Source organism: Thunnus albacares, chromosome 4, assembly GCF_914725855.1.
Source record: "Thunnus albacares chromosome 4, fThuAlb1.1, whole genome shotgun sequence".
NCBI classification, from domain to species: domain Eukaryota; kingdom Metazoa; phylum Chordata; class Actinopteri; order Scombriformes; family Scombridae; genus Thunnus; species Thunnus albacares.
The window spans coordinates 35,543,627-35,568,883 of NC_058109.1; the positions used below are offsets into that span (position 1 = coordinate 35,543,627).

At 40.0% G+C, this 25,257-nt stretch overlaps 1 protein-coding gene across 2 annotated transcripts in view; it reads left to right on the forward strand.

Moving 5' to 3' along the window:
* The window catches only part of cadpsa (Ca2+-dependent activator protein for secretion a), a 195,071-nt gene that overhangs the window by 154,428 nt on the left and 15,386 nt on the right, over window positions 1-25,257 (forward strand). For both annotated transcript variants that reach the window (XM_044349147.1, XM_044349146.1), the window contains 4 exons: window positions 1,167-1,241; window positions 1,525-1,608; window positions 2,561-2,593; window positions 5,930-6,037. In XM_044349147.1, coding sequence (XP_044205082.1) covers window positions 1,167-1,241; window positions 1,525-1,608; window positions 2,561-2,593; window positions 5,930-6,037 — 300 coding nt within the window. The remainder of the gene's footprint in view (window positions 1-1,166; window positions 1,242-1,524; window positions 1,609-2,560; window positions 2,594-5,929; window positions 6,038-25,257) is intronic.

Genomic DNA, 25,257 nt, shown 5'->3' on the forward strand with positions numbered 1-25,257 from the left:
TCCGATACCCATATTTACCAATATGACACAGCTGCACAGTGCACACTCAAACTAACTGTCATCATTATGGCCATCAGTCCGATTAGGTAACATGTTACTCACTACTCAGAGATCTCAAACACATGGAATGGCATCCATTAGGGCAAGTTACACAAGCCTTAACCCTGTCCTTTGTACAACAAATAAATCCTGTAGTGCCTCAGTCCGACCATGTACCTGACATTCCATCCTGTGTGAGTTCTCTGTTGCACTAGCTGGGTTGTTGTCTCAATCTTCATAGCTCAGGTTCTCCTCCTGTGGTGGTGTCAGCATGTGATGGCTGCAGGAAAACCACAGGACTGCTACCATCTTGAAGGACATTGTGCATGTTGCTGTCTGTGTCTCATTACATTCTTTCGTTATTCTCTTCCAGTTGTTTCAGAAAAAGAGGTCAATTAAAATGACCAGTGATTTAAAATTGTCCATGTGATAATCAGCATTTGTAATTAAGGATTCACGATATCATCCTACACATTAATCCTGTCTGTCTAACTCAAAGAAAACTCTACTGCTCCACCCACTTGGCAGGTTCATTAAAATTTTAAGGCTTCCTAAATTCTTCCTTCATATATTGTCTTTCTTGATCATACTTAGTATAATCTATGCTTGCATGCATAATAGTCTCCTCAGCCAGTTGCAAAAAAATATCTGCATATATTGGTATCGGCAATTGGCCACAATGAGTTGGAAATATCAGCATATCGGATATCGGCAAAAAATTCAATATTGTGCATCCCTATTTGTAATCAGCTGTTAAGACCAGCATTTTCATAGTGTATTGCACAAAAACATCAGATTGGTATTTCCAGTTGAGAACATTATCCTTTGCTTTGACTCCAGCATACTCTGAAGATGTTTTGGTCAGGATGAGGTTTTTGGAATCCTGTATGAGGCTAGTGCTGCTTGTCCTAATGGACATCATTATAAAGATGTGTATGGATACCCTGTCTTAAAATATCTGTGTCTTATCAGTTACATGTTATCAAGATCTCATAGCCATGATAACCAGAAGATAGTGTATAACTGTCTAACGGTAAAAGATGAATTCAGAATAAATTGATATAAAAATGATGCTGGGGTTATTGAGTGTGGATGAGAGGAATAACATGTTTTTTCTTCCTCTGCAGAGACAATACCATTCCCAAATTGACAATCTCATTGAGGAGACGGTGAAGGAAATGATCACTCTTCTGGTAGCAAAGGTACAAAATAATAAAGTACACATTTACAGTGAAAAATGTATTCAGCATGATGGAATCTGTATTTAAAAAAGTAATTTATAAGTGTCCAGCAGACAAGGACATGAACTAATTCACATCAACATTACTTCTGTATAGTTTCGGAATACCTGTACTTTACTTATGTATCTCCATTTGGGAGGATTTGACATTTTACTGAACTACATTTCAGAGGAAATGATTTTATTCCACTCCACACTGCACAGCTGCACATATCACTTACTTTACTTCTTATCCTCTTTTTCAGTTTGTGGTCATTCTAGAGAGTGTGTTAGCCAAGCTCTCCAGATATGACGAAGGAACACTCTTCTCTTCCTTCCTATCTTTCACAGTAAGTAACACATATACATTTTTTCCAGAACCATCCTTTTCTTCCTAAAACACCTTCCACCAAATTACTCACAAGCTTCATTGTTGTGGATGTGATGAGTTTCCAGTGTAGAGGATAAGTTGAGTGCATGAGTCATCAGACTACTCTGAAACAACCCCACAACTTAACCCCATTATCTAAACCGCTGATCTGGAAGAGAATTGGCATTTGTAACTATTGCAAACAATAGATTTAGTAGAGTTATCATGTTTAACTTTGACCTGCCATACTTGCACGTTAACTTTTACTATGTAGTGAACAATTACAAGAGACCTTTTGGATGTTTTCACCTCCAGGTTTCTCTTTCAAATAAGTGTTGGAAGAAACCTTTAACCAAACTCTCCCAGTCTGATAATTGGATCAGATTGGAAGATTTTGGTTAAAGTTGTGGTTGTCTCATTACTCATGTTGCTGCCCTGTTCAACTCTGATCTGGCAAGTTCATGTCCTCACATCTTTGCAGTAAAAATTGGTGAGTAAAATGTAAGCATGAGGAAATGTAAACTGAGGAGAATCTGTAAAAATCCTGCTGTAGGATTTTGGTCATCACTCACTAACAACACTGCTTTTAACTTTACTCAAACATGCTGTACTGTAAACTGGAATTTATTATGCCATGTTTTGTCATGTTAATTTTTAATGTTCATTTGAATAAAGTTTGACCTTTTTGAAACCTTCCTCTCCACCAAATAGCTTAACACCTCAGCTGGTTTGCCGCAGTGTAACAAAAGCCAGGTTATTGAATTTGTGAGTGCACTTTTGCAGTTGAAATCACCACATGAGTCACTGTTGCTAGTTCAGCAGGCACTAAACTCCAGGCTGTACAGTCTCACCACTGCAGCCTTTGTTCTGGAAAGTGGAACCACAGCTGGAGTCCTGTTTTTTTCACCCACTTCTCTCTCCTTTATGTCAAGGTGAAAGCTGCCTCAAAGTATGTGGATGTACCTGTAAGTGAGACTTATTTATTTCTCTGTGTCCATCTCTTTCTGTGTATGTACACTGTTACAAACATCCCCTATTGACCTTGAAATGCCTTAATCGTTTCATTACAAATCACATTTATTTACCACTAATTTTATTTTTTTCCTGCAAAATGGAGGACTAAAACATTTGCCAGTTGAGCAAGAGAAAGAGCAAGAGTTTTTTTTTATTTTTTACGTAAACAGTTTTAATAAGCATCTCTTAATTTAGCTTATTAAATAATAGTGACCACTGAGTGTTACATTTTACAGTGTCCACATGACCTGAAACATATCTTTTATTCATTTCTGCACTGTATTATCTTGTTACCTATTAGCTGACTTATATGCCATTCAAAATATCTCACAGATGCAGTATATTGGCCCAGCTGATCTGTCAGTCGAGCTCTAGCAAGAACTTTCCAGGAAATGTAGCAATGCACCAGTAAAATGCAGGGAAGAAGACTACTAGAGGATGTAAACATGAATTTAACCTGTTAAGTGCAAATGTTTTATGAAGAAGGTAATGCATCAACAGGTTTGTTAGACCTCAAAGATACACAGAATGTATTTTGTTGAGATACACCAAATGTAAATAATTGTTAATTTACAAGAAAACTTTACATGGTACCTTTAAATCCAGGTGTAAATGGAAAATGAATGTAGTTGCATTCAGCATGAAAAGTGTATGGATTGGTGAATTTAATGGCTCAATTTGATCTTACTGTGCAAACTAAATATAACTATAAATATAACTTATAACCTCTTAATCATTCATGTAAAAGTAAACCAAAACCATAAACAACCTTTAAGACTAAGCATTGGTGTTTTACTCCTTGAAGTGACTTACTCTATGCACACTTTCAGTTTCAAATGAAACGTTTAAGGTGGTTTTAAGGATTAAAGTGAATGGATTTTGTTCCCTGGAGATGTGTATGTGTTTGTGTGTGTTTCTTGTGCTTGTACAAATATTTGACCAAGCTTTCACATGTAGAATCATAATCCAGATGGTATTGGTTGTCGTATTTCCACATGGAATGTCCCTGTGTTTCCTCCCCCAAATGTCCATTCATATGCATGTGGCCAGACACTGACAGCCAGCCTGCCTCGTGCCTCGCTCTCTGTGCAGTATACATTGTGAGTCCATGTTGTACAACACATGCCCATTCTGCTGTCAGGGTAGCTGTGGTGGTGGTGGTGGTGGTGGTGGTGGTTGTGTGTGTGTGTATCAGATCTGTATTAGCTGCCAACACTTCGGCCGTAGCAACATGCCAAATTTCAAATTAATGCCTTGTCAGTGAATGTGACGAGGCACTGTGTATGCTGGCATGGGTCGCAGTTTCCAGCCCAGCATGCTAATTGTGTCCTTAATGTACAAAATTAGAGTTTCACTAGTAAAAAAGAAACTCATTTACACATTGTAAACCTCATTGCAGATGTGTTAACTAAGTTTAGTGGCAGTTACCAATGGGTTTTTGTGATTGTTTTTGGGATATGCATGAGTTGGAGCAAAGAGAGGGAAACTGAGACCAAAAGGTTAAAGGTTCTATATGTAGAATTGTGAAGCAATTTACATGTATTAATCATTTTTTAACATAAAAAATGAGACCTCCCCTGACTTTCTCAGCTGTCTGTAACAGCCTGTGGACTGATTTCTGTGTGAAGGACCTGGGCCATATTTTCCTCAAAAACCCAACGGAAGTGACCACCAGCATAACAACACAGCAACACAACATAAACAGTGCTATTTGACTAGGAACACCCTGCATATATTAGCTCTTCAGCTAATGAAACAGCTAGCTGCCTCCATCAACCACTACACATTTCACAACAAAACACCCTTGCAATGACAAGTCGCCCACTCCAAAACACATACAGCTAAAACAAACAACGCATTGCTCCCTGGCCACAGCTCACTGAGCCTACCAGTGCTTTGTAAACACACTTGGTAAAAAAAAAAGTTGGTGGTTTGCGGGTTGTGTCAAAACACAATGTTAGAGATCTTTTATGTAATTATGAGAAGTGGAAGTGAGGAAAAAGACAACACCTGCAATTGTCTTGTGCTGCAAGCACGCATGCGGCCACACAAGCGCAAGCACCAGGATGTTGACTGCACCTCCTTTAAAGGCCACAGATGTCAGTAATGAGAGGGAATTTCTGATTCCTACATATAGAACCTTTAAAAGATTTTCATTTCATTTTCATTATCTTGAAAATGGCAAGATGTGTTCATGTAAGAAAGAGAACTGTCCTCATCGAATATTTTAGATGTCAGAATGACAGGCCTCCTCACAATCTGGCCCCCACAATCAAACTCAACTGAAGCTGCAGCGCCCCTTTCCACTTTGCACATGCCCAGACTGTGAGGCTTGGTTCCCAGCCAAACTTGACTCTCTGACATGAGCTGACTGAAGAACACCAGTGCCCTGTACTTCTCTGAAGATGCAAAGATTCTTTTTCTGCAAATGATGAAAATTGAACATTTTAGAAAAGTATCTCAATTTGAATGTTTATATACTTAGTTTCCACTGAAATAATGTGAAGTCACATAATGTAGCCTATCTTAAAAAAGGTTATGCTGGAAATCCAGAACAAGCCACTAAATCACAAACATGTCATGTGGTTACACTTCTGTATCGATCTATTGTAATCACGGGTGAAAATGCTCATTTTAGCTGGATTAGTTTAATTCTGCGTTAGTATTCTCATTAAATACTACTATTTTATGACCTACTGAAAACAGTCATATCAAGTTAAATAAGGATATAGGCAGAATACTTTAAGTTGGCAATGATGCTTTTTAGCCCCTATTTATCCAAAAAGTTCCAGGAACATGATATTAACCACTCAACATCCAGTCAAGGCTTATCTATAACTTATCTGTATCTGAACAGTAATTCACAAGATGTTTTTGATAATTTGTCATTGCTATTTAAATTGTGAAAAAAGCAACATTTTTACAAATCCCTCTGTATTTTCTAATCAGAATGAAACATGATATTAACTACTTAACATCAAGTAGTTTTAAGGTTGCCTGACAGTATAATATGTATTCTGTATCAAATGGTACCAGCTCTTAATTGAAGCTGTATGGTGTTCACATGTATGGAGTTCATACTGACTGACTGGACCTGCTAGCTAGTTGTTTTGGGGTTAACTTTATCCACTTTGAAGAAAGTGATTTCTTGTAGATAATAGCTGCAAAATGAATATATATAGTTTTGTATATATTTAGCAAATATAATTTCATTAGAACAGGGTAAAAGAATATTTTACACTTAACCAATTTTTTCTGTCTTACTCTCTTTTCCGTGCCTCTTGCAGAAGCCAGGGATGGACGTGGCTGATGGTTACGTGACTTTTGTTCGTCACTCCCAGGATATGCTGCGGGAGAAGGTCAACGAGGAGGTGTACATAGAGAGATTGTTTGATGTGAGTAAGCCACAGCACCTCCTCCTCTATAAAAGGGAGATTTAGTAATAACAAGGTTTCATTCATTCCACCTGTGATCATTTGTAGGAGGTGATTAAAAAGTCCCTCCTATCAGGAGAGTGATCCAAAGCCAAATGATTAGATTCATGTGATCACTGATAACTCAACCTGCATGTGAGCTTTAATCTGAATAGAGGTCAACACAGCCAGAGTTCTTTCTATTGTTGTCATTTTCATTTATTTGAAGATATCAATAGACTATTTTAACCCAAAACCTTAAACAACACATTTAAACCACATTGGATGACATTATTACATATATTTTGATCTCTGGCAGCTCATCAGGTGACATATAAAACTTTTATATAAGGCTTTTGTTAGTGTCAGACTTTAGAGTGCAAGTATATAACTAAGTGTACGCAGTATGTACCAGTACAGACCCGATACGTATCGAACCCACAAATAAATCAGCACTTTGGATTTGTTCATTCATTTTGTGCCAGCACTATTTTCAAGTCATTTTGTGAAAGTGATTGTACTGATGCATCAGTGTCCTGCTCCATAGCTGACAAACTGTAATCAACTCAAGCTGTAATCAACTTGTAACAGTCCCATGACGCTGTTTGCCTCCATTGCATGAGATGAGGTCAAGTAACAGCAAAACAGTAAATCTCTAAGCCTTGCTGCTGAGCCTCCTCTTAGGTCAAACTGGAGGATTGCTCCCCAAAATGTGCCAAAACAATCCCTGCAGTGGGATGAGTTGCATATTGAGCTGCAGCTCTCTGTGGATCATCTCTGCTTCTCTTTTCAAAGTCACTCTCGTATTTCTGCATCTCTCTCTCTCTCTCTCTCTCTCTGTTCCTCACCATTTATGCTCCTTTGTCTCATGGTGTTTGTGTGCAGTGTGTACTGATCTTCAGGAGGGATTATCCTCACTCTTTCTGAGTCAGCAAACAAAAGTTAATCAATTGAAAAAGAGGCACAAAAGATCACTTTGTAAGATGGCTTAGCTCCATGTTTACAGGCAGCCACCCACCACAGATTCTGTACGCATTGGCTTTTTCAGGTCTTACAAACATGTCGTCTCATGAACTACTTTTAAAAGAAGAATTAAAACTCAGAGGTTAATGAGTTGTGGATTACTGTGAAAAGACAGAGCCAGTACATTTAAGGCATAGCTCAATCTTTTTGTCATAAGGGAGTGCAACACACACTGGACACATAGTAGAGTAGTAGTAGTCAGGTGCAGGTTGAAATGTATTAATACAGGGACCAAATATGATTGCCAGATGTTTTGGTTCTGTCTACGACTGGAGGATTTTTGGACACGTTTTTTTGATGTCCTTTTAAATCTATGTGGTCCAGTTATTGATTCTAAATTTCTGACTGACATATGCAGGAAGGGGGTGCGAGTTTCAGCTCGTTGTTTAGCTGTCCAGCTACAACTTTACTGTTTTGATTCACTCTCAGCGCTCCTATAGTGTCACTTTCGGCAGCAGCAGGCATCTGTTTTCAAAGAAAAAGCTCTAAGAAGCCACAGCACACTATCTGCTCAATACCAAACGGCAAACAGACAGTTAGCTGTAGACTAGCTGGTGAACATAGAGGAGCATTTGGCAGCTAAAGAGCCAGATAGTTGCTTATTTCCACAACCAGCAGGTGTGTTTCTGTCCACCTGGTGAACGTAAGTCCAATACTTGCTCTCTTTTAGCTCTGTTTTTGCTCTCTACCATCTCCTGAAGGAAATGTTGGCTGACAAGTTCAACTTAGAGGATATGGCTGGCAATTTTCTTTATTTTTCTTATTGTCAACAAATCTCATGTTTGGATCCAAACCATCAATGAACTGATCTACTAACAAGTATTGTGTGTGTATCCAAAGCCTGATATATCCTATTCTTCTGTGCCATAAACCTCTATTGTTGTCCAAAAACTATTAAAAACAGGTCAATAAGCCACACCACTGCACAGGGTGACATGTTCCTTCATCACAGGGATTATAGTTTGTTTAGAAACAGCTCCAAAGACTAATAACAGTGATCACGTTTTCAGTCTCAGGAGAGTAGTTCTGTGTAAGGCAGACACCACTGAGCATTTGCGGGAACTTTGTCCTACATTGTAAATTTCTCAAAGAACATCAGTACAAAGTCAAAAGATTGTGATATGTCATGGCACACCTCAAACTCAAACGGTAACGCATACCTCTCTTGGCTCAACAAGAAAGATCTGGGAACCTTTTCTGCTCTATTTTCAAAACTGGACATATCTCTTGATGTGTTTTTGTTTAGACCGTCATCTAGTTATTTAATTGATCACGAGAGAGGATGTGTCAGGATCTGGCTGGCTTACCCCCTCAGCTAAATACCTTCCAAGGGGAACACCCTACTATGCAGAAAGGATACTGTAATCTGGAATCAAAGATTACCCCCACCCTTTCTTTTGACGTCCAAGTAAACAGGATCACACAAACATGTTTTCTTCGACCCAGAATCTTAGCCAAAATTACGTCCTTTCGAAACTTAACAGATCAGGAAAAAGACATCTATACTCGTATATCTTCTTGTTGAACTTTTGGAATTTGCTTTATCCAGAGTTTGGGTTTCCCTTCAGTTGTTTCTTATTAGGGCCCAAGCACGAAAGTATGCTGGCACTGAAAGTGTGATGAACCTGTGGTTTTTGTGCAGATTATTATTATTATTGTTATTATTTTTCCCCTGTGCCATTGCATTTTTGAAGGGCTTGGGATGCTTGAAAATTTATGACAATTGGCACACATGTCAGAACAGAACTGGTGAAAAGTGCAAATTTCTGTAGTGATTGGGAAGTCAGCTGTTTTGGATTTCGTGCGTCAATTTTCATTTTACAAATACATGTTCGAGGCCTTTAGGATGCACAAAAACTCACAAAACTTTGCACTTATGTTCAAGGTGCAAAGTTTTGTGAGTAAATATTTTGAATTGATATTGCAATTGGGCTTGGGCGTGGCATGTCTGATCTATAGCGCCCCCTAATAACTCTTAGCATTTTTGAGGTGCTAGGGGTGCCTGAAAACTCTTGAAACTTTGCACATGCATCAGAAGTGGCGTAACTTGATATCTGATATGATCTTGAGCTTGGGTGTGGCAGAATGGCTCGATAGCGTCCCCTAGAAAAGAAGTCAAAGCCCCCATCTTTAAATTTTATGTAGATGTACGAAATTTGGTATTCAGATGTAACATCTCCAGGCTTTAAAAAAAGCCTCATGGGGCCATACCTTAAGCCCAACAAGAAGTCAGCCATTTTGAATTTACTGTGAAATTTTTGCACAGTTTGAAGCCATTCACAGGTGTTGTACTTTAACGAACTCGTACAGATTTAAGCCAAGCGAAATTTCTTAGGTGACATCTACAGACCTTTGTGATGCTTATTTTGGAGCAGTTGAGGTTTCATGGAATGCCCTTGATGTGGCATGCCCATCAATTCTGCCCAAAACATTTTTGGGAATTAAACAGGAAGTTGTTGTAACTCAAATGTACATTGTCCAATCTGCCACAAATTTCTCATGCTTCATAAGAGTCCAGGCCTGAACGCATCCACATGTGAGTAGCCTCTTTTATACAGAGAACCCGAATTATAGCCATAAAGAGAATCTGCCTTTGAGCCAATTGAGTCAAAGTCATAACACCACCTACTGACAACAGGAAGTCAGCCTTATGACAAACATCATCCGATTTACATAAAACTTACGTGGTGTGGTCTACACATGATATACAGCAACATGACTTTGGGTGTTCTCTAGCGCCACATAGTGGACACAAGAAGTTATAGTTATCTCCTACATGCAATGTCCAATATTCAAGAAAATGTATATCCATGTCAGTTGCCCTCTGGTGAATGTATTGCTGCATTATTATTTCACTTATGTAGTATTACCTATGGGCAACAGGAAGTGAGGTCTAAATAACACATAGTTCATTAAATGTATACACAGTTTTCAATGTGTCATTTCCAGCGCCATGTACTGCACACAGGGACATGTGATTTAGCTGTCAGCTCTTCATCCTGACTCTGTGCGTTTTCATGGTTTAGTCTCTGAAGACTGAACAGTGGAGACGTGTATACAGTTGCAGCTATCTGTCTGTGCCACTGTGTTTAATGGAGGCCTTGGGGTGTAATCCGTCTCCTATCCTCTTCCTCTCTGTTGGTCCTGACAGAGGGTGACAGAGAGGTGTCCGGTGCTGGATGTTTGCAGTTTGTTGCTGCATCTTGACCCGTTGCTTTGCCATGTATCCGTTTTTCCTCCACGAGAGCGTTTCTGCCAGGATTTGTCTCACCCTGACTTCTCTTTGTTGTCATTTTGTATCAGTTATCCCTGCGGCGTCACAGAGGCCGATGAAGGTGTCTCTGGCTGCTCTCTGCAGCTCTGTTGTGCTTTTCTTGTCACTCCACCCTTTTTATCCATTTCTCTCTCTCTCGTATTTTTATCTGGTTAACAATGGTGACATATAAGATGGAACATTAGTGTTTGACTCTAGGTATAAAGACAAAGCTGTTTTGTGTTATTTTTTCTGATTATTTATCTGATTATCATTCACCTGAAGTTATTTTCACTTGCATGCCCTTAGCCCTGCATTATGTCTCAGTTCCATTGTATAAACCATTAACTATAGTGGATGCACCATGTGCTAATGTTGGCGCTACACTATTATTGTTCTTAGTATACAATAATGGAAGTAGAGAACTGCTAGAGCCACATAAACATGAATCCTAGGGAGTAGACAGTAGGAGTGTGTCTGACTACAAATACCTTATTCGGCAATTTTACGAATATTTGTTTCATACAAATGTTTTTAAAATGATTTGTGTTCAGGAAGAAGATAGATGAAGATGTCAAATACCAGCACACAGGTTGGTTACATCACTATCTCAGTCTCTCTCCTCTGCTCCACTGTTACGTCTATCAGCAGGTCTCAACTAGGGGAGTCACATCAACCTGCTATGTGTCGCACGTTTCCTAATTTGAACATCACTCCTGGAGTTTGGGGTGTTCGCCAGAGATAAAGCTGAGCTACTGACACATACGAAGTGCTCCCAAGGGACTCTCCATAACCTGTTCTTCCCCTTCTCCTTTCCACAAAGTTAGGTTGTAAAAAATAGGCAATAAATGAAAAGTGTAAAGCAATAATCACCTTTGAAGTTCTTCCCTACACATTATACGGTGTGCTTTCTCTGTGTTATGGGTGTATAAATCGGTAGAGGTCTGTCTGCAATGAGGTGATGAGTAAAGTTTTAGCTCAGTAGTCAGCACAGTCGTCTATGATCTGGAAGACTCCAGTTCAAGTCCCGGTGTGGGGACCTAGTAGACAGGTCACAATCTCTGGTTATGGTGCTCATGGGGGAATTGTTGGGTCTCTGTAAATTAAAGAGTACGGTCTTGACCTGCTCTATGTGAAAAGTGCCCTGAGATGACTTTTGTTGTGATTTGGCACTATATAAATAAAAATTGATTGATTGATTGATTGATATAATGGTAATCATTTGAGAATCTCAAAAATAGTCTTTAAGTGTATAATGTTGAAGACAAAAAATAGTTAGTACTGCATCTTTTGTGGACACACAAATTTCCCATCTGACAGTGTGTAAGAGTTTGATTTTCACTGAAAAGCAAGTATAAGCAAGTTATCTCTCCATTTCATACTATTATATTTTTAAAAGTAGTCATTGTAGCGCTGTAGAAGACAATGAAGTAAATGCTATAGAAGTAGTGACCAGTTAAAAGCAAATGTTCATGAACCCTCACAATTATAGTGTTACAGGCCACCAAAGCAGATACCCCAGTATGTAAGTGTGTGCGCACGTGTGTCTTGGTTGCGGGGGTGCCGTCTTCGTAAAATAAGGTCAGGGAGGACTCCCCTTAATCTTTGCTTTGTTAGGCAGCCCCTCCCCTCCCCTTGTGGGCTGCAGACTTCATTTATTTATCTGTTTTGTCCGTTTCCACTGGTGAGGATTACAACCTATGTTCCATACATGTTCACAATAGGGTGGCTTGTTACATAGAAGTCTTATGGCTTATGGGTTGACATTCCACTTAGTTTTAGACCTGCGTTTGGAGAGTTTGCAGTGTTAGTATTCCACTTTGGTCTATTATTTAATCTGACAACTCTTATTGGGGTGAGATAATTTCACCTGTTTCACCAGTGAAAATCAGTTTGTCAAAATGTTTCTAGATGTCTGAACAACTCAGCAAGTTGATACATATTCAAGAATAAGAACCTATTAAGCATAAAAAGACTTCAGATACAGATTTATTGAAGCATAAACAACAGGTACACTTTTTTTTGCAGAATTGTTTAAAAAAATAAAAAAGAAACAGAGGGGAAGAAAGCAGAGCAAAATAACAGCTGCAAAGACAACAAAGTACTTGGCAAACAATTCCCAAACAATTCCAATTCCCATTTTCACTTGACCATATACTGTATAATCCATTTTGCTAATCCAAGACTAGAAAGACATTTTATGATGTTTTGGTGACCTGCCAGGGCACATTTTTTATGCCAATTGACAAGATTAAAGTCTTAAAATCTTTCAATGGGCCATAATGTAGAATGGAAGAACTCCATCAAGTATCCCAATCCCATAATGGTTGATTGTAAAGAGATTCCACTTTAAATCACATCAACACATCAAGTCCTTTAAGCATGTTTCATTTCACACCAAATTTAAAGATGAACAGCGCTGTTTTTTCATGTATGGTCCGGTTACAGCCAACTGAATAGAATAGAATATGATACTGTCTTTATAAAACTGTAGGTTAATGGTAGGAGACAGAACACAAGTTCAGTGGAGACACTTTCCATGTGCCTCAAAGCGATTTTGGTTTCTTAAACATGTTTGGCTGGGATTTCATCCAGGGACAGTAAGCCTTAGGTTATATGTCATTTTAATTGGGGTTATGACATACATTTATCCCAAGACGCCTTCTAATATCAGCCACAGTAAGCAGATTATTCCACTATGGCCTCTTAATATCTAAATATGTGTCAACACTCATAATTTGACGTCTAGAGTGACAGCAGACAGGCCCATATGTGGTCTAATGCTGATAATGTTAAACAAACAACAGCGTCTCAAGAAATGAATCATAATCTGAGACATATTAAGAAGTGCTAATACCCATGTTATGACATAGATTGGCGGGTAGGGGGGCTTGTTGGAGCAAGACATTCTTAATTGATATTTGACCCACTTGCAGTTGTACTGGAAAAAAAATCTTTATTTTTGCTAGAAACATGTTACTTTTTTGGTGTTTAAATCAGATTTACTTTATGCCATTTTACTAACACAATCCTGGCCAGCAATCCAATCATGGAATTGTTATATTTCATTTTCTGTTGTTGTGAAAATTGCTCTGAGGGCAGGTGTCTGTGGCATCATGATTAAACTTACATGAAAATCCCCTGCATAGAGGAGGCTGTCATGAAGTTGCTTTTATTTTCTGACCTGTGGCTGCCTCAGGTCATGTGCATATTAAACCGATAGTTCTGAAAACATTTTGCACCCACACTAAGATAGCATTCTCCCCCACTGAAAACAGCTTCTTCGAAAATACTCTCCAGAGTGGGTACACCTTATGCCAGGGTGGTGGAAAGGATACTCAAATTCAGGAGGAGCAATGTGGATTCCATCCAGGTCGTGGAACAATGACCCTGCACTTTACCAGCAGGGATACTGGATACTGGTCATGGTGGTTTGCTCATCTAGTTTACATATAGGTTTTGTAAACCTCAAGAAGGCTTACCCTGTCCCTCGAAGTATCTTGTTGGGGGTACTGCAGGAGTATGGAGTACCGGTCCCTGTATAGCTACATGAGAGTGAGTGACATCTTGTCCATATTCTCGACAGGAAATCAGATGCATTGTCAGTGGGCATTTGGTTTCACCTTGCAGGGCTGTGCCTTGTTACCACCTCAGTGATTTTCATGGACAGAATCTCTAAGCACAGTCAAGGTGGAGTAACCACTACGATGGCCTCGGGATTGCAATTATGCAATTGAATTGGTTCGAGTGAATTATGGCCCCAAGTGAAGTAGTTAGAGTTCAAGTATTTTCAGGTCTTGTTCACAAGTCAGAAGATGAAACGAGAGATCAACAGACTGGGTGGTGCCACATCAGCAGTCATCAGGATGCTGCACCAGACTGTGTACTTCACTCATGGTGAGGAGCGAGCAACGCCTGAAAGCATAGTGCTTGATGTACTGGTTGATCTATACTCTTGGCTGAAATTAGTTTCAGGAGCTTGGAGTGAAACCTCTGTTCCTTAATGTTTAAAGAAGCCAGATTGAGATAGTCAGGGCATCTGATAAAGCTGCCCTCCTGGGTGGAAACCCTGCGGCAGACCCAAAACACCCTGCAGGGATTACATATCCCATCTGACCTGTGAATGCCTTGGGATCACCCAGTAAGAGCTGGAGGATGTGGCTAGGGAGACTGTTGTATGGCCTACCATGCTTAGCCTGATGCCACCACAACCTCGAACCATATAAGTGGTGGGACATGGAGGGACAGATGGATGAATTGATGAAAGGTATCAAAACTTATGAGATGTGGAGTAACCAGCTATGCATGTCTTTAACCCAACCTCTAACCTGATGATTATTATGCTCAATTTTGTTGTTTTCATGAGCTGAAGAATATATTCAGACAATAAACAATTTATTGAATCTTGCATCTAGCATCAGTCTTACTATTTACCAGTGGGTTCATCAGAGTTGCCTTCGTAAACTTTTATTTATGATGCATACATGTTGTCGGATTGGTAAAGATTGTTTATTTGCTTGTGTTTTGTCTATTTGCATGTGTTTTATTAAGTGTCAGAACACTGGACACTCTTGGCCACCAAGTGTGTTGAAAATGACCTGTGTGTTTGTGTGGGGAATAGGGAGAAATTAATTTGGTCCCCCCTTCTCTTTCCCCCCCTAACCCTCTCTGGTTTAGTTCTTGAAAGAGTGGCTGAAGAGGCCTGGATTTAAACAGATGTGCTTAAATGATACTGGAGGGGGGACTTAGCACGGCGCAGCCTGGGGATCATTGATTAAAAAAAGCCATGTCTTTAGCCTGAGCCAAATCCAGCCCTGCACTGATACACCACAGCTTCATGACACACTACATGACACTCCCCCTGTACCCAGCTCAAGGCAACAAACATGCTAGCCAGGTTGGAGGCGGGGGAAAGGGGGAAGAAAGGAAGAGGAGGACAGAGATGGTGCTGTAGAGCCTGTGAGTTACGGAGCCACCTCCCCCTTTCTCCATCCCTCCCCCCGGGGCTGGAGTTGCAGATACAGGGATTACACAGGTCAATTATACACTTAATCTGCCTTTGCCCGGAGGGGATTAGAAGTGCGGCTCATTGATTGATTTGAAGTATTTCCGTTGACCTTGGATAGTTATCAGATTCACAGGCGTGGCGAAATTGCACTTCTGTGTGACGAAAGTTAAAGCGCTTTTTAATCGCTGCTGCTCCTCCCGTCTCGCTCTGCTTACCAACTGCTGGACGGCTGTGACGGAGCGGAGCGAGGGCAGGGGTCAGATTGAGCTGCAGATTGGGGGATTTAAGATTGTTGACGTTGCCGCCGTTGTACTTCGGTCACGGCGGGTGGGTTTTACGGATGGGTGGGTGTGTTGGGGGGTTGTAGTGGTGACAGAGAATGCCAGAAGACTAGCGGGCGATGGAGCTGCCGTCATACCACTTGGCTGTCCGGGGACGCTTCACCACTTTGCCGGCTCCGGTCACGAACTGCCGGCCTCACAGCCATGCCAAGTGAACAATTTAATCAACACTGAGCTCAGGCAACACGCAAACTTAACTCCCTCAGCCTGTCAGATGCATTATTCTGCTCAAATGACTCGTTTATGAGGATAAAATAAAGAAGACATCTTTGTTTTGTTTTGTCTTTGTTTGTTTTTTAAGTTCCATCATGGAAAAAGTTATTTATCAAATTTTTGAATAATAGTTTTCACTGATAACATGGAATCATAATTGACACAACTTCCTATCCATAAGGTAATAAATAAAAACTTAATAAAGTTGGAAAATCTGTTTTGATCAAAAGATTTTGATCAAAACTGATTTTTAAGGGGTTGGGTGATATGATTGAAATCAGTATAAGGATATTAATTAGACTAATTGTCTGCTATCGATATATATCTTGACTGCAACTCAATAGATTAGTTGATTAATTGATCAACTGTAATATAAAATAAAAAATGAGTCACCAAAAATCTTGATGATGGATGAGTTGTATTTTTGCTTTATAAAAAAAATACTAAACTAATCTGTTCCAACTTCAAAAATTAGAAGATTTGGATTTTGGGAACTTCTGATGGGCATATTCTGACATTTTATAGACTAAATGATTCATCAACAAAGAAAAATTTAAACAACCACAACGATCCTTAGCTGTAGCCTAAATAACAAGATAGCAAATGCAAAACTACCAACTACAAATTAATTCTTCACAAAGTTAAAACAAAATCTTGAACACATTTTTTTGACAATTGTTGATTATAAATTGCTTTGAGACATTCATTTGGACAACAGAATTTTGTAAAATGACATATAACATGATACTGATACCCAATAAGAAAACTAGAACCTATTACATCAACCAACATTGTAGCTGCATTTTTTCTCTGCAATGTTTTTCTGTAGCATTCACTCTTTCAGTTTGCTGTTTCTAAGAGACAATGACCAGATGTCTTTCACCCTTTATCCACAACAATATGACTGCAATACTGCATTGATGTCCTCTTGTTTTTCATGCCAGTCAGTAATCTCTTTTAGGTTGAAGTAAAGTAACTGTAAAAGGATTACACAAACCAATAGGGAGGAAAATAATGGCCGTAGTCGTAGGTCACAATAATAAAAAAAGACCAGCAAAGCGGGATAGGTTAGATTGACTGTGTGACTGTTCAAAACATGTTCTGAAAAGGTTTCACCTCCATTTAATGAAGTCTGTAAGCAGCTTAGAGTCCTTAATAATTACTGGGAGAGAGCATTTTGTTTCCCTCCTTCGTTTCTTTTGGGTCTAAATCTTCTGTGAGCATTCCCAGCGCCGTGTTGCCAGGAGGAAACAGCTAAGGACACTAAAGCCATGGTCATCCCGAGAGGAGGGAAATACAAGTTTAATGGAAACTTCTCCTTTGTCAGGTCCTGCTGGTTTATTGATGGGCTGGTGCGGTGAATTGATCGAGGACACACATGTCATCTCTCGGGTCTCTATCACCCTTTTACAGCCCCCTTCCATCCCTCTTTCTCTCCGCCTTGTTAAAAAGGGAGGTACGGTGGCATTTGTTTGATTAACTTGTCTTACAAAAGTGACAGCTGCTCACGGGCGTATGTGGATGAGTGGCCCAGCGCCGCTCCCTCTTTGTACATCTGTCAGAGTCGGAGCAGGGCGAGCAGGGTGAAAAGAGACAAATTGGACCCAAAAAGAAGGCCATTCACCTTCCCCAGACCCCCCTCTGGCGCTCCACCCCTCTATCCCATTCAGGTGCTTGGCGGGACCCTCAAGTGCTTGCTGGCTTATTCCATTTTCGCTCCCCCTATAGAGTTCCATGAGCCCACAAGTGTTTTAGCCCTCTTTTTCCTTCCCTCAATCCACCCCTAAGCGGCTCTTTGTAAGTAGAATGGCTCACTTTTCTCAGGGCCTGGAGCTGGCGGCTTTTTTTCTTTTTTTATTGTCCACCACAGAGCTTTTCTGTTGTTCATTGTGACAAGGTGAGCATGGAGCTGGCAGAATGGGGGCCTGGTGGTGCTGGTGCTGAGATTGGGTTTGGGGGGTTGGGGGGACTTCCTACCTACTGTGTGAGTTACTATGGTAATTGAGAGTCTTCATCAATGGGCCCTCTCTGATGAGCTGGTGGGCAGGACTAGAATAGGCCAGCGGTGGGCTCTGAAAAGCAGAGCAGGTAGGATTAGACAAACCCATTGTCCAAAGTGCATAATGTCTTGCAGTCAGATTTAAAGCCCCCACCCCCACCAAACCTTATCCTTATTTGTTTCATTGTCTGTGTGTATGCATATATGGGCTGTGTGTGTATACCAGTATAAGCATGTGTGTTTGAAAGAAAAAGTAGTGTTGCTTTATGGCAGTCAGCGGCCTTCCTTCTCCTTCACAAGGAAACCTGTCACTTGGTATTAGTGTTGCCGCACCAGCAATCATCATTCCATGCCTCCTGCTAATTGCAGACACAGCTGGGTCTCAGCAGGACATGCTGTCTCTCTCTCTCTCTCTCTCTCTCTCCCTGTCTCTCTCTCTCTCTCTCTCACACACACACACACACACACACACACAGCTTACATACATGGCCTTAGGCTACGTCCAACACTAATACGTTTTCATTTTAAAATGGCGTTTTTAAATGTGTTACTGTGTGTCTTTGTTTGGACCGATGTCAAGGTGGAATTGTTACTGAAAGTAACAGATGACATGACTGTAAGTCGTGACTGATAAGACCCAATCAGGAAGCGAACATGGGTGCCTGTTTCATCGTTTTCAAAACCCTCCATTTCCACCTGTCCAGGCTAAAATGCAATCCCAGAGTTTTCAAACTAAAACAGGGTCAGCAGCCTTTTCAAAAGTCTCTGTTTTAAGGGTTCAGACACTTGGTGTAAATGTAGCAAAAGTTATGTGTTTTAAAACAAAAACGTATTAGTGTGGATATAGCATTAGTGTAGCAATAACAATACAGACTTCTAATCTCTCTTGTGTAGGAGATCAGACATCCACACCAAGTGGTCAGCTAAATGGTTGCATGACCATGAAAAAGGGTATGCCAATCAATAGCCATTACTTATGATTATCTATTTGTATTTAACAGTAATTAAACTGCCAATAAGACCATGAATGTATTTTTAATATGGGCTTTACATTTATGCATTTCGCTTTTATGTGAACTCATTGGTGGCAATTGGTCATACATGAAGGTGATGAGGCATCTGTTTCTTGTCTTACATATCTCTCTACAAAAGAAAAAATATACAAACATCCATTGACTTTGTACAGAACTGCAGTCAAGACCCCCTTTGTCAAGTCAGTATATGTAGACCACTGGCGCAATAACGGTGTTACCTTTAGATATTTTTCTGTTACTGTTGTCCGACAACCACAGTAGTGATTTCAGTGCAGCCGTGCAGTGTTAGCCTTGGTTAGCAGTCAAATCACTGTTTACACTATTTCATTGAAACACTAAATAAGTGGTCACAGAGGGAGTCAGAGGAAACAGAGCATAGCTTTACCCTGCTGAGACCAAGCAGAGAAACCAGCCATGTTTGTCAAAACACTCCCCATGCCACTTCAATACTTAACACTTTTTCATACTCAATGAGATGAACACGCTTCAGTTTAGACTCAAACAGTACTGAGGTTCAACAGCCAGCCCTAGTTATGTCATGTAATGATTTGAAAAGTGAACAGAAGAACAGGTTTTCACATTTAGGCTATCCTCATCATTTAGGATATGGCCTGAATCTTGGCTGATTCCTCTATTCACACTTCACTGAGCTTCAATCAGAAGTGTTTGTCAGATGGTTGAATGTCTTCAGAAACCTCTCTCCCTACACCTTTCTGATGGCGGAACTGGAATCACTGTAACTTTCTGAGACTGACAATCTGACACTTAGACCTACTTTACGCCGTGATTGGTCAGCTGTGCGAAGTGAGAAAGTAAGCAGGATTTGAACTTCTCTCTCTAGCTCTCCTTTTCATTTGTTACACAACCATTTCTGTCACTTTTAGCATGTACAAAGGAGTGCAACTGAATTGTATGAAAATGGACAAAGGAGTCTGAAAATGTCACAGTTATCCCCATATATGAAGATGATCACGTCTCCCCTGTCTCTATGACAGCCGGCTTTTCGCTCCACCTTCGAGTGTGGCCTTCGGAAAAACCGAACAATTTTGCCTTCCAATGTGGTCAGACAGCGTGTGATATGAACTAGTTCTTTTCTATCATGTCCTAAGGATTAGTGAGTCTACTGTAGATCCAAAGTCATTAGCATACTAATAGTGCATTATCCAGTGCTACTTTCTGAGCGTGGAATGTAATTTGGTTGACAACACAATCAGGGAATGAACAACCTGTGCTTCCTCTTCAACATGTGAGGACTTTTATTAACTGTAATCACTTAACTCCTAACTGTGATCTTAACCCTTGATAACTTTAACCCTTAACGAAACCGAAAACACAATCCTTATTCAAATTTCTGCCCTAAACATGAATCCTTAACTTCAGATATACATTTAAAAATAAGCTAAATGTCAGCATGTTTTCTCACCATAGGAACTATTTTCTAAACAAAAGAGGCTGGTTACTTTTAACATTTTTTTCAATACTGGTGCCAATATGATATCTTGTTTTCAATAGTAAATCACTTTTGTTCAATACCTTACATTTTAAGGCAAGTATACACACTTTTATTTACAACTTTTTAATCTAATCAAATAAGCCCAATTCTCATGTGATTAATGTTGTCTTAATGTAATGAGATACACAACAAAACTAACAAAATGTTCATTTAAATTAGTTAGTACTTGAAAATCTGACCAAGCATTTAATGCCAACTTTCACATCTTGACACTCTTTAATACTCTCCTGACATAATCCAGTCAGTACTTAACAAGTATTAAGGTTCCTTCCTCAGCCCCAAATTTTAAACGTACACACATACACACATAAACACAGGAGCAGCAGCAGAGGCAGAAAGAGGCAGAGTCCCAGGTTGCTTGTAATCCCTGTGTACCTCCTGTGGTGAGGCCCCTCCTCAGCTCCAACATTCCTGGCTCTCAGCAACACAAAAGCTCCTGAGCGGCTTCACAAAGGAGGGCCTCTGACCTAACAAATCGGTTGGCTTTTTGGGGGTTTTGCAAGTGTGTGTGTGTGTGTGTGTGTGTGTACAGATGCATGTCTTTTTAACCCCTTTCACGCACTTTTCTCTACAAACAATCTGGGCGTTGTACATGTATTTATGTGATATGTAAAACTGTGAACTTTAAAACCACACTGCTTTACATGGATATGTGGCTATATGAAGCCAGAATGCTGCAAGTTCAATGGGTAATATAATGTATGACTTTGCAATGTGAATTGTTAAAAATGATCAAGGTAAGAGTGAGAGCTGGATGTTCTTATGGAGACTGATGTGTATGTTAAATCCACTTCCTCTCCCACTCCTCTTTGTATGAGTTGTGTCCATCTTTGATACTGATGTTGTGTTGGATTCACAGTTGATCGAATTTTGATTTTGTCTGGATGGTGCGGTTCTATTTTTTTGTTGCTCATGTTAACTGCATTGTCCAAGAGGATGTTTCCCTCTGAAGGCTTACCTGGCAACAGGTGAATAGTGGTCAGAATTAGTAGTGATTTCAGACAGTCATGTTCAGCATGTTTACCATGAATGAAGTGCTGTTGTGATATTTACTGAAAGTGTAAGTTGGCTGGCTCTGGGTGCACAGGTTTTGACATTTTTTTAAATGGCAGAACCCATGGGAGTTACACCCATGCAATATATTTCAAGAATACAATGTGTTGACATTGCACCAATTTGCCAGTCAGTATAGAAGAAACTGATGTACAAATATAAAATGAGCAGGATTTAAAAAGTACCCTCTTTACTTTTTCAAATGATATTGTCTTACTGTTAATTGATAAAATATGAGTGCCGGTAATACTACTGCCAATTTCAACTTAAAAACAGTGCAGAATAGTGAATGAAAAGCAGCTGGTCAAAATGCCATTTTTAAGTCCAGTATTAAGACACTACAAGCTCAAAGCATTAGAATCAAGGCCAATTTCCACCTCAGGACATTTTCTAAGGAACCATTAGAGAAACTTGCCTGCAATTCAATGTGATTCTGTTTATTTTATCTGACCAGGATAATCCACTGAGTCCACTCATTCTAATCAAACAATAAAATCAGAGAAACCAGAGTCTAAACTAATAGGGTGTTTCCACCACATGAACTTTTTCAGGGGACAAAGAACCTTTTGAGGAACTCAGGAACTTCACCTGCATTTCAGCCAGAGGAACTAGGAACTGCGTTTAAAAATTGTTAGATAGTTACATTTTCTGCTATAGTAGTTACAGTTACAGTACTCTGGGAAAACTACTTTCTGATGGTTTCTGATGGATCAGGAGCTATGGGGGCAGAGTTTGTAGGGCTGAATGTTGTTGACTGGTTATACACACCCCAGCTGCTTCAACTATCCAGCTTCATTTTCAAAATAAAGATGTAATTGGTGCCATAGTATCAATACAACATCTCGGATTGTACATTTCTTGATGTACATTAATATACATATAAATATATAATTAATATAACTTATGTTGACTGCTTCTCGAGTTGTTTAAAAAAGAGCAGGAGAAAGAGAGCATGTGTGAATGAGTTGAAAGCTTACAAGAGCAAGAGTTCTACTGTGGTTATGTTCTAAAGCAGAAAATAATAACTCAGTGTTACACCCAGGGGTTAAAGTGGGATTTGGCAGGTGGGGGAACCCTAAGATCCGGCGTAGCGGTGCAGCGGGGGAAAATGACTCACCTCAAAATAACTCCCAAATTGATTTGTACTGTGAGCTCCTGTGGACTTGTTTTCTTTGTGGACAGCCTATGTCACCAGCTGACCTTCTTTTAAGGATCCATTTCTTGACACATTTTTATGGATCCCACTGGTCCAAAGGAGGCCCAACAAAAGAAATGAACATCAGTGCTGAGACTTTGTTGGTTTGTAGTTGTGGCTGTAGTGGTGTTATTATATTGTTCATTTCAGACAATCTTCTTTCACAGCACCGCTAACAGACAAGACAAAACACAGACAAGCAAAATAAACATTACTTAACTAAAAACAACTTACATATAATAACATTGCACTATGAAATAAACACAAGTGCATATTTACTTGACAAGCAGCATCAGGTCGATTGGTCCAGATCTCCTGATGATGTCACAGAGGTATAAACGTATCCATTCGCTGTGAGCACAGAGAACCTTTCAGTTCAGATCAGGCTGGTTCTCTGGTGACTGTAAAGAAAATATGCACAACCCAGTGAGATTATTGGCACTCATCAGTACAGATCAGCTGTGGATGAAGCATGATGCTGGACTGAAACTATGTACTGACCCAATGTGCTATCCTCATCCTGGAGCCTTCAGACCTGCAGGATTAGAGGCCTGAGTGAAGGCCACTGCTGAAGGTCAGAGGTGATGATGATGAGAAGGCTGAGCAGGTATCTCAGCTGCAGCTACTTCATCCTGCTGTCTGTGACTCTGCTTTTACCAAGAAAAATATAATCACAGATATAAAATACATGAATACATACACAAACATATCAATCAGTCCTGCTGCTCCACACGCTGCCTCATAGTTGTTCAGCAGCTGAATGGACCTGAACTGCACTGACTTTAGGTAGAGCAAGGCAGAACTAAAGCAATCTGAATTTACTGAACCAGCAGTGTGTTATTAGAACACAGGAGACATACAGGATGAGGGGTAGAGTGTAAGCATGAGAGAAATGAAATGAAAATAACGCATTTCACTGTAAAAGGTCACTAACTTAGTGAAATATCAGTGTGCACGTGTATTCCAAAAAAGGAAAAACAAACTACTGTCTTGTGTCAGTATCAGTCTGGAAAGATTCCAGATCAGTTTTGGACAGCTCAGGCAACAAGATGTAGAATTCCCACACAAGTCATTTATATAACTCACAATTATAAATATTACTGAGTTAAGTTGTTTATTTACTGAGTTACATTGTGCACAGCTGTGTCTACTGTTTGGCTTTATTTGAATCAGTTTATCAGTCTGACTACATCAGAGACAATAATGCTCCAGTGTATTACTGTCAGATACAGGAGACAGAGCAGTACAGTCATTTGTTGTTGTTCGTTGATGTTATTACCAATTAATATTACCAATGTTATTGCGTGGAGAGATTATCAATAACATTACATTATGAATATGACTGATATGATAATACGATAAATTCAGAGATAAACAACATTGTCTCTTACTGTTCATCTGGTTCCACAGCAGAGAAACAGCTGAATAAATGTCAGGAACAAACTTCCTCAAGGCCAGCAGATGAAAATCAGCTCAAACAAAGAAAAGTCTTGCAAGTTTCATTTGCCACAAACAAACAGACACGAGTATCTCATATTTTGGCTTAAGTTTTCTATGACGTTAGTCTTGGAATCACTGCTTCTGCTTCTTCACTTCCTATGGAGTCAACAAGCGGAAATATGGACTTTAACCCCTGGTTACGCCACAGTAAAATGCAGACATCATTTTAAAATTACTGTCAAACTGATCTCATCTTCACAGCTCCACCAGATGTGGTAAAAACAGGAATGCGAAACAGTCTTTTAGTCATGATGTACAGTACTTCTGGGTTTAGTTCCTGAGGCTCCCAGGTACCTGGAAATATTTGGTCAAAAGGAGACATTAGTATAATGTATGCATGTAGGACAGAGGTACGTTCTACCCACTTCCAGGTCATATCAACATTTTATTTTTTTTTTAAAAAGGTACATTTATCTATTGTGATGCACATATCTGCTCTTAGAGTGGAGTGCAAGTTATCTGCTGATATGGGCACTCTGCAGTTCTGGTGAAACTTTAAGGCACATGAGTGTTGTTTGCCCTACAAATGTAAAAAGGCCTGTGCCATTTCATTACACTACACAGCAAATATATGCAAAAGGGTCATGAAAGAGGTGAGTAGGTGGAGGGGGAGAAGAAGAGGTGTGCCATTTTTTGCATCAATCCTGCTGGTGGCAGGACCCCCCTGCCAAGCGTCATGTGAAGACTTGGGTGTGAACGCTGGCTTCAAGGCGAGGTTTGTGTGTGTGTGTGTGTGTGTGTGTGTGTGTCTGTGTATGTGTGTGTTTGGCAGTGGGTGGGGGTTTTGGGTGGGATGGGTGGGTTGGTGTCAGATGGGGGCAGGAGGTCGCTCTGTCTCCCAGCTCTCGCTCGAAGGGGGATGGACCAGCAGATGTGTGTGTGTGTGTGTGTGTGTGTTGTGTGTGTGGTGTTGTGTGTGGCGTGCATGTCGCTTGTGTATAGGTAGGGGTTCATCAGCCTGTCGTGAGGTGACAAAATACACACAAATGTACACACGCAGATAACCCGGTTGAAGGAATGGAAGCCCTTTCTTCAGATGGAACTCGTTAGAATGTCACAGATTTGATCCC